The 11,311-nt window shown below is 27.5% G+C and overlaps 1 protein-coding gene across 1 annotated transcript; it reads left to right on the top strand.

The window, feature by feature from the left end:
• The first annotated feature begins 1,925 nt into the window (after window positions 1–1,925).
• LOC105627415 (fez family zinc finger protein 2-like) lies at window positions 1,926–11,043 on the top strand. Its single transcript, XM_012208698.1, has 2 exons — window positions 1,926–3,108; window positions 10,985–11,043. The coding sequence occupies exons 1-2, from the start codon at window positions 1,926–1,928 to the stop codon at window positions 11,041–11,043; spliced, it is 1,242 nt and encodes a 413-aa protein (XP_012064088.1).
• Window positions 11,044–11,311: the final 268 nt, after the last annotated feature.

Here is an 11,311-nt window from a genome sequence, read left to right as displayed (position 1 = left end):
TAACAGAGAGATGGTGGGGTGGAAATCGCTTCGCGTGGAAAGTCATACTCCCTGTGAAGTGGGAGGTGAGGTGAACTTCTCTTCGTGTAGATAATCGTCCGTCAGTATATAGCAAAAGATATTTTTTAAACTTTATTTGTTAATAACTTTTGAACGAACAGTGACCTTCATCTGAAATCTTTTAAAGGTCACTTAGACCTTAACAATATGTCAAGATTAAGGTCATCGGTGCGATGACACATTAAGCCGAATAATCTGAATAATCTTTTTATTTGCTAGAAACAGTAATCATTCAGCGGTAGCTTCGAAATATTCACTAAATGATTAATGTAAATTAAATATTATATTAATGTTAAGTAAATATTAAATAAATGTTTTTCTAAAATTATTAGAAAATTATAACTGTAACATAAATATTAAGTCAATATTGAATAAATGTTAAATAACAATATTTTTCCAAATCATTATTATAAATAAATAATAAATGTAATACGAATAGTAAATTAATATTGAATAAAAATTAAATAAATTTTTTAAAAAATTATTATTGTAAATGAACAATTTATGAATATGAATATTAAATTAATATTGAATTAATGATAAATAAATGTTCTTCTAAATTATTATTCTTGAAAATTAATAACACAGGCGCACAAAATTTAATGTGTCATCCGACGATTAGGTGACATTAGATTCGATTTCAGAACATCAAAATGCATAAAAATATTAATCGATCTAATTTCAAAATCAAACATTAAATTCTTTTGTGTGCCTGTGTAATTAATATCTATAATATAAATGCTAAGTTAATGTCAATTAAATATTAAATAAATGTCTTTGGGATTACGACATGAAATAAATAATTAATGTAAAATGAATATCAAATTAATATTGCATAAATATTTAATAAATAATTTTTTATATTATTATAAAAAATTAATTATGAATATAATAAATATTAAGTAAATAAATATTAAGTTAATGTTGAATAAATGTTAAATAAACGTTTTTTTTAATTATTATTATAAATGAATTATTAATGTAACATAAATGTTAAATTTAATATCAAACAAGTCATAATATTAACTTTTACACCTTTGTCTTTTCTTGTTAAAATCTTTAATTATTTTTTACTTTGTTATTTAGTCAATCAAAAAATTATATGCATAATGAGTTGACAATCATTTTTACCAACTTTGCTTTTAATGTTTGGTGAATTAATGACTTCGACTAGATGTGTTTAATTATTGTAAGATTTATGTTAATAATTGGATTGGGATAATTATGTATTGAAAAGGATTTAACCAAGAATTTATATTTTATTTGATTAAATAAACATTAACTTTATATCGCTAATAACTTGTGTTGGCTCTAAAAAGCTTTTTATATATTATATTGATATTCACCTGAGCCTGAATTTAATTTATTAAAAATCTGCTGATTGAGGTGATTATGAAATATTTTTCTCAGAATGCTTTTCAAGATATTTAAGAGGTTCGAGATTTTTTGTACACTCTATAGATGAAATATGAACAAAACAATATCAAGTTAGATTCAATCTTATTTTTCTGGATATCTTGAAAATTCACTTTATTATGCGGTTAATAACATTTTTTTTATATTTCTTTATTATGATAACGTGGTTGAAATAAATATTGAATATTTTTATTAATATTGAATTTTATTTATAATTTAATTATATCGATTATACTTTTAAGAATTTTAACATTCTGAGCAAAAAGTGCCTTTCTCATGCAAAAAATTCATAGGATATTAAAATCCCGACAGAAGTTATTCAGAAGTTATGGGCGTTTTCAAGTATAAGGAATTATTCTCCTGAATCTTACATAATTTATTCTTTATTATAAAAATCCTGATATTCTGAAAAACCATTTCACGATTAATATTTTCATTACAGATCTACGATGCAACCATTTGCAGCGGGTAACACAATGGCGACCGAGACACCAAGTCTGTCACCTGAGAGGGTAACTTCTCCAACGCCTTGCCGAAATCTTACATTTTCCATTGCAAAGATTATGGAACCGGACAAACGACTGACCGAGCAAAACGCTAATCCGGTGCCTCCACCACCGCCAGCGATGCCAGCGACAACAACGACAACGATTCTTCAGCTGCCAAACATTTCTTCCCCATCATATTCGGCGCATTTGAAGTCGGCGTTTGAGAAGTATGTACCGACCTTGAGGCATCAAGATTTGCTCCAACATTATCCCGTATTATCTAAATATTATCCATTGTACTATCCGAATCCCTTGTTGAGGGCGTTCCCAGGCCCTCCCGCTTCGACCCCATCGATCACTCAGAGTTCGCCACCTCCCACGACTATTCAAGAGGCTTCTTCGAGATTGAATCTAACCAGCATATCACCAGAAAACCAGCGGGGCAAGAAGAGCCCAGCGCCGCGAAGTGACCTCGGTACTGCGAATAAGCAAAAGACTTTCACTTGTCCGGAATGCGGCAAGGTGTTTAATGCACATTATAATTTAACTAGACATATGCCAGTGCATACGGGCGCCCGACCATTTGTCTGCAAGATTTGTGGTAAAGGTTTCCGTCAAGCCAGCACTCTTTGCCGACATAAAATCATCCACACTGCTGAAAAGCCGCACAAGTGTGTGACATGCGGCAAAGCCTTCAATCGTAGTTCTACTCTCAATACCCATACACGTATACATGCCAATTTCAAACCGTTTGTTTGCGAATTTTGCGGCAAGGGTTTTCATCAAAAGGGTAACTATAAAAACCACAAGCTCACACATAGTGGCGAGAAAGCGTATAAGTGCAACATATGCAATAAAGCGTTTCATCAAATCTATAATCTGACATTCCATATGCACACACACAATGACAAGAAACCATTCTCCTGCAAGATCTGTGGCAAAGGCTTTTGTAGAAACTTTGACCTCAAGAAACACATGCGGAAACTGCATGACGCGAGTTCACCAGTGCTTAGCGGATTGGATGCCTCGGGCCAGAGTCATAATCAACAATCGAGCTTTTCGTCAGTATATCACGGCCCGGAACATTCTATCGTCAGTCCATTTATACTTCCTCCACCTGGATCCACCAGTTATCACTCTTTGAGTAAGATGTTGTGACAAAACGAGAATATGCACTATTCCAGGAAAACTCAATATCCGCTCATTCTTGGCTCACCTTGTTATTCAAATGATATAGGTCAGTTGGCGCAAACATCTAAGTGAAGAGTTAAAAGAGAGCGCCTTGTTCAATTTCTTACTTGTTCAACTTCTTACGGAAGAGTATTTTCCAACTTACAAAATTACAAAATTAAACGGAATAAATAAACCGAGAAATATTTAAACACAAATAAGGGAGAAGAAAGCTATTTTCAATCAAAGCGAGTCTTGATGCTTAGCGGATATATAATTCACATGTGAATATACAAATACAATTATTTACATCAGTTCTATAAGGATAGTTGATTTAATAACAATCCCTATCATCTTAAAAATCTGTAATAACATATTGAAAAAAATATCTCTACCAAGATTCGATTCCTAAATTCTATAAAGTGCCCTAATTTGACTGCCAAAATATGTGATAATGTTAATCGCAATAACCAATATATGGCATATATGAAAGAATGTCTTTTTCAGCGACATAATAAATAATATTATAATAAATAAATAATATTATAAGTGAACAATATTAAATGGTTATTACGATTAATATTTATCCCTCGGATATAATTAAGACTCCTGCATGGAATTCAAGATCCGAGTTAGAATTTCGGCTGAGGTGATATTTTTTGCAATAAGTTATATTTACATGTTTTTAAGATGCTAGCATCAATTGTTATTAAATCGACGATCAATTTAATTTAATGTGAAGTTACTATTTTAGTTTGTGATTGTATTTCAAGTCCGAACCGCGTTTATAAAACTGTTTTTGTATATTCATATACATCACTACTAACCATAACGTTTTTATTGGATTACCACCATTTGGCCCATGTAATATTTTTTATTTAATATTTGAAATGAATTACATAGAAAAGGATATGCTGAATGAATTATTCAAAGTTACGGTGAATCGTTATTTTTCAATAAAAATAAATCAGAAAATTTGTATTTATAAATCTGTATGTATAAATCGGAAATTCATCATAACTTTGAATAATTCATTCAGCACATAATTCTTTTTCTACGTGATTCTATATTCTAAATACTAAATAAAAAACACTACATGAGTCAAATTTGAGGCAGTCCAATGAAAAGATCCACTTTGACCAAAAATGGCTTCCTTCTCTCTTAAAATTTACAAAAATAAGCTGAAAGGTACATTCTCGACATATCTTGCTGTAAATGTATAGAAAATGCTGAAAATGTATAGAACATTAAAAAAGTAAAATTTGCAAATAAGATTTTTAAATGTTACTGATGTTTAAATGCAACAAAAAGTAACATTAATTATTTGTTCTCCAATAGCTGATTGCTCATCTTTATAATTAAAGTTGAATTAAAACAAAATGAATGACTCAAATGAATTTGTCATCTTCTTATTTTCTGTAAGGTAATCGGACTCTATTGAACTTTGTGATTTTTTTCTAATTTTTTGATGAATCCAATATTAAAAATTAAGGGTTACATTTAAAAGAGGAATATTTCTAAATATCTTAATAAAAAATATATTTAGTATTTATGTTAGAGTTGCAACGAATTCGGCAGCTATTCGGTGTTCTGCCTATTCGGTAATAATTTTACTATTTGGTCGAATGGTCTGCTATTCAGCAGAACACCGAATAATTTAATTGGCATACGTTGGTGATACTTTCTTTTTGTAGAAGTTATAGCGTACAATCTTCACGCTTTTTATCTTCTCGCGATCTAAGGATCCATTTTCACGTTTACGCTGTAAGCGCAATACAGCGCAATACACGGAATACACCCTAAGTAAACGGTCGAATCTGTCATAATACGCACACGTGATGATACGAAAGATACGATCGTATCGATACGAGGAATGTCTCGCGTCCGCATTGTTTCTGTTAAAATTTAAAATTTGTGCCGAATATTTGCTGACTATTCGATTATTGGACACATAACTTTGCCGAATAAGTGTTTGCATTCGAATAAGTGTCAAATATACTATTCGATGCATCTCTAATTTATGTAGATGTAATGAAAATTTTTTAAAAAAGTAGCATTTCACGCATTTTGGATATATATGTACTCAATATGACCTAAATATATGTTTCTCTCATTTTCATAAAAGAATGTTAGAAAAATGAAAAATAAAATAATTCAATATTACTTTTATAAGATTTATAAGATGTTTATTAACATACAGACATGTTTGTTGACATATAATATACAAAGGACTGTTTTTTGCAAATAATGAATTTATCTACTTATTTATGCCTAATTTTTTATTTACTTTCAGATCATGAATTATAATTTAAATGTTTAGCAGATACATTAGAATTCATGATCTAGAATATCAAAAACCAGTACAATCAATATATGTATGTACGCAGTATGTCTAAGTTGGCTATATTGGTTCTATCGAGAAAACAAAGAATTTCCTTCCTTTGATTATAGATAAAACATTGTGACAAAAAATATATATTTTTGTTATTGTTTATAATATTGTAGCTCTATATTTATACTTTACAACATTATATCCTACTTAGTTTATGTGTTAAAGTAAGAATATATAGAATTATAATAATATAAATTACTGAAATTAATAATCATCTTTTGGTTACTTATAGAATACGATTACTTATCTATATACGAAATATTACATCATGATTACAATATTCTGCATTTTAATTTATTAATAATAATAAAATAAAATTGAATAAGAAATTGATGCAATCGAATCAAACGGACAACCTGCGCAAACTATTACTGTTATCTATTGAATTAATTGTGTAATTATCTACAAACAGTGAATAAGGCGTATTGAGTACACATTCATATTGAGTCCGATTACCTTATATTATCGTTCAGAAGTTCAAGAAGAGAGAACACTCGTGATTTTCTTACAAAAAATTGTTAAAAGAAGTCTTAAAGTTTTGAAAAAATTTTTGGAAATTGAGAACCTTAGGAACAATTTTTTTCTGTTCTTTCCTTTTTCCTAATAATTTTTAATATTATCCAAGTAGAACAAAAACGTTGAGAAACTGTTGAAAAAACGTTTTCCGTAACATTGAGTAACAGTTATGAGTATTCGTGTAGGAAACATTAAAAATAACGATTAATTAAAATCACTGCAATTGTATTAAAAAAATCACTACACTATTTTAAAACATTTTTTTACCCCCTCTTCCCCAGTAAAATATTTTTTATATACAATTAATCCAGTTTTATTGCTAAAATAAATTTATTTATTTAGTATCACACATTTCTCAATACACATAACAAAATAATAATTTAAAAAAAGTTTATTTGGAGAAATTCAGCTTTATGACTGTTTTTCCAAACGGTTACCCATCCAAGCATAATCCATATTCAAGCGTTGCTTGACTTCTATGATCATACGGGAACTAAGTAATCTTAAACAGTTTTAAAACAAAGCGCGCGCTATCATTCCTAAACATTTTATAAACGTTGCTGTTTTACTTGAGTTACAGTTAAAAAATATTTTAAAAATAACCTTTTACGATATTATTATAAAAATTACCGCATCATTTTTAAAAGTATATTTTATAAAATACTTACAAAGGAATCTTATAAATTATGAAATCCTAATTTCAATAAAAATTTGTTACTTACAGTTTACACTTATAGTTTACAAATAGATAAATTTAGAAAATATCTATAGTAGCAAACAAACAATATTGAGAGATGAAAAATTCTACTTCATATAGTAAAGCAATTGTCATCATATCTCAAAAACTATTAAAGATATCAAAAACATATAAAAGTTTCATAATAAATTTATAATCTTCATAATAACACAAAAAAATAATTTTTTTAATTTATATTTTTAAAATTATATTTAAAAAATATTAATGACGTACATAAATAGATGTGTATATCAATGTAATTTGATTATGAAACTTTTTGTATTAAACAGTTTTTCATATCTGAAATAGACATTTTTTTGTATTAAACGTTTTTGTATTAAATATTTTTTTTATATCTCGAATAAATTTCGAAATATGATGAAAAAAGCTAAGAACTTTATGTATAAGGGAGATTTCATTCTTCAAAAATCGTTTATTCTATTGATGTTTTCTAAACTAATATATTTACGTATATAAACTATATGTATACAAAGTTTCATTACAAACAGAATTTAACACTTCGCAATGTTTCCTAGTCAGGAAATGAGTCAGGACTTATTTTGAAATACTTTTTTGTTAATTTCTATCCAATTATGTTTTATCAAGTTACAGTGCTTCAAAAGTAAAAAAAAAAAAAAATAATTGAAGACATACCAATTTTTAATTTTATATTTTAGAAACAAAATCGTCAAAAAATGATATTAAAAACATTAATAAAATTTACTGTATTTTTCTTCATTAAAATGTATTTTTCAAAACTATGATTTTTTTTCCAGCAAAATACTTAATTTTTCATGAAATGCGAAAAAATCGCAAGTGTTCTCGAATAAATGAATGAATAGATAATGTCGAGAATATGTCTGTAGTTATTTATATGTTGAGAAAAAAGTATTTCTAATTTTATATTTTTATAACAAAGTTATTTAAAAGTTAGTTTTTCAAATTTATATAAAAATATCATAACAAAATTGATTTTGCATATTTTTATAATATCTCACTGTTAAGCAAATTTTTAATTGAATTTACATTAACACATTATTAATTCATGATGTAAATAGAAATATAATTGTCAAACTTTCGACTGGATTGAAAGTGTTGTAACATTCTGGACGATACTTGTCGATCTGTAATTCTGTGAAATATTCACGAAGTGTATTGGATATTATAAATAATTCACAGCATAAAATCAACCATATCACAAAGATAAATCAATAGGACACAAATATCCTATTAGTCTCTTCACGAATTGGGAAGGGTTTTCATGATCGATTATGAGCGTTAATGGTTGCATCAATGGATTCCTGCGGGCTAATGTAAATATTTGTAAATATTTGTATGTGCAAAGCAAATACGTTACGCGTAACGGTGGAAGGGAATGAGAGTTATTAGTAAAATGATCTGTAATTAGGGTTGTCTCAACATGGAGACCTGATAGAGAGTCATGAAAATACGATGAAATCGTTCAAAAGGCTTATTTAAAATTCGTCCAGATTTCACAGAATACTTACCTTTGAGTTCCGTTATGTATCAATGTACTATTGCAAAAATAAAAATTTAGAATGAATACAGGATAATTATAAAGTCCCACCCTACCCTTTGGATATTATAACAGGTGTTAGATATAGAAAAAAACGGCAAAACATAGATTCAATCATTTTGATGCAACTTTTTTAGAAAAAAAAAAATGTCTTTAATTCTTTCAAAATAGTAAAGGCGAGAGGTAATTTAAAAATTTTTTATGAGAAAGAAGTTGAACTGTGCACGTTGTTTTAAAGATCTTAGTTAAAAAAAAAATTATTGCGCAAACTGTCATTACGATGTTTTTTTTAAAGTTATAAGGATTTCAAAAATTTTTATGTTTAAAAATAACTTTTTTTCTAAAGTACAATATATTTGACAAACTTATAAAAAACAAAATTAATAACAAAATGTTGCTCTTATTGTGTACTCTTAAGGGGATGCTGGAGCGATGGCCGAACTTGATCAATGTTGATAAAACAGATTTTGAATTCCAAATAAAATATTACGCATATCAAAGAAACATTACATACATTAAATAAAACATTACGTACATTAAGTAAATCATTAAGTAAAACGTTACGTACATTTCTTGTTCTACTCTATTCTATATATCGCATGAATGCGAGGTTATGTACACTCAAATCAATCTTATGTATACTTTTTTATATCTTTTGTCAGCTTCAAAATCATAATTTGAAGGTCTCATGATATTCTTATAAATTATTCAAATGCGAGAAAGTATTTTGTTTCGATATATACTTGAATATATTTTTACATATGTAAAAAAAATAACGTGATATTATAACAGAAAACTGTAATTTACAATTTTTGGATAATTTTCGTACAGGTTTGTATTTTTCCAAAGCTATTTGTGTTTTTCTTTTATTCTCGAGAAGGATTTTTTTATTCTGTATAAAAAAAATGAAATAGTTAGAAAAATGAAGTTGGAATGAGCGTTCCATTGGTAACTGCAGCATTTCCTTAATGTCTTTTGCAAATATCTTCATTGCAAGACAATACATACAATTTTTATATAAAACGAATGTTGTTACGAGTCGACATCAGAATAATAAAATTAAAATATTCTAATTTTTTGACATAAATTCGATTGATTTGGACTGTATTATTGTTTATACTTTAATAATTAAAAAAATTTTTAAATAAAGGTAATTAGAAAAATAATTGAAAAATAATCGCATTCGATCGATAAAACAGATGATTGTAGAATCCCTTTAAGGGAATGCTGATGACAGCCGATGTCAACAGACTTTTTTAATTTCGAATTAAATATATCAATAAGATTATATCTATAATTTATTTCTTATATTATCGTTCTGTTATATAAATGCATCTGTTCTTATATAGATAACATATTACAGCGCTATTTCTTATAAGATCCCACAAAAATATATAATATATAAGATCCGGCACCAATTGCTAAGCACAATTATTTCTCTTTATATCACTCTGAGTCTTTTCTGAGTTACATATGTAATTTTAGTTAAATATGAATGTTCCCTCCTTGAAAATTTAATTTAAATAAAGTCAAGATTTTTAAAAGTAATTAATTTGGAAAATCTTAAAGCTGCACTTTAAAGTGTGTACAAGGTTAATCCAAAATAAAAAGGTCTTCAAGATATTTCAAAGCTGACTTTAATTTTTAACTTATAATCTTTAATCTAACTTATAATATCTTTTAACAATCGAAGATTTTATTATTTCCATTGCATATGAAATGTGCTCTTAAGTTAAAAGTAAGGTTAATTTAATATAAAGTTTACCCGCAACACCGCCATTAGAAGGACGCGGTGGTGCTACATTTTCTCATATAAGTAAGTATTTCTCTATAAATAAGATCCATACAGGATAGAATAAAAGGCACAATATTATGAGATTTTTTTTATTCATATTCTAACAATAATATTTTGATGGCGATAACTCCCTTAAATAAAGGGGGCTTGTCTTGAATGTTTAAACAAATTCATGATTTAACAATTATAATCTTGTACAAAAACTTCAAAATTGTTAACATTATTTTTTATAATTTCTTAAATTTCTTTAGTTTCTTTTAGTTTTTTCTTATATAAAATTACTTGAAATAAAAGTAATTCAAATATTTTCATTCGAAATATTTGCATTTCACTTTGCATTTCACTCAGATTAAATCGATATATAAGAGGTTTAATATGCACTAGTGCAAATATTTAGATTTTTGAACTTAATTCTAACGCTTTACACATGTTTATTTTTTTTATTTTTCATCTAGCTTTATCTTTATTTCCAGTGTATAACATGCATGAACTTTCCACGAAGTAAATGTACGTTTCATTAATTGATAGCATTGGTCGCTATGTTTTAGTAAAAAGAGATAAAGAAAGCTATAATTTCTTTATCTTTTTCTGTTTTGGATGAAACACAAAATACATCAAAATCAAATATATGTGTCTTAATCATGAAAATGAATTTCAATTTTGTGAAACTAATGCGGAGTAATTGTATGGAACAAAAAACTAAAGCAAACGAGCCAGCATTCCCTTAACCTTAAGAGATGTTTTGGATTTTATTATTAGACATTTTTTTGCTTTATTTTATTTGATAAATAATTTTAAGAGGACCCTGAAGTTATCTTTTATCGACTAAACGCAATAATTTTTGTATAACAATTACTTCTTTCCTCTTTTACAGATTCGATGATCCTTCTCCAGGATTTAAGTATGCGCATTAATACTGTGTCTGTGAGGTGAAGTTTATCGAGAACAAAAAAAGTGTTTAAAATTGAGATCTTTTTTATTATTTCTTAGTTCAATATGACGTCAGAGCTATTAATATCGTAACAACATTTACTTTATATAAAAACTGCAATCTGTATTTACGAAATTATAGTCCCTAGACTAGTAGGTTAAACGAACAAACACGTGGTTAGACGTCTAATTAAAATGTTATTGTTCTACGAAAATGTATGTATATGTGTGCGTGAGGTATAAATATAATAGTATATAAAGATACAGATAT

The sequence above is a fragment of the Atta cephalotes genome, assembly GCF_000143395.1.
Source record: "Atta cephalotes unplaced genomic scaffold scaffold00009, whole genome shotgun sequence".
NCBI lineage: Eukaryota > Metazoa > Arthropoda > Insecta > Hymenoptera > Formicidae > Atta > Atta cephalotes.
Note: the sequence above shows the minus strand (reverse complement) of the source record. Positions and strands in the feature narration are given on the sequence as shown.

Coding starts and splice junctions, on each gene's coding strand:
- LOC105627415 (XM_012208698.1), top strand. CDS start 1,926: ATGCAACCATTTGCAGCGGGTAACACAATGGCGACCGAGACACCAAGT. Junction 3,109..10,984: donor CACCAGTTATCACTCTTTGA/GTAAGATGTTGT, acceptor CCTCTTTTACAG/ATTCGATGATCCTTCTCCAG.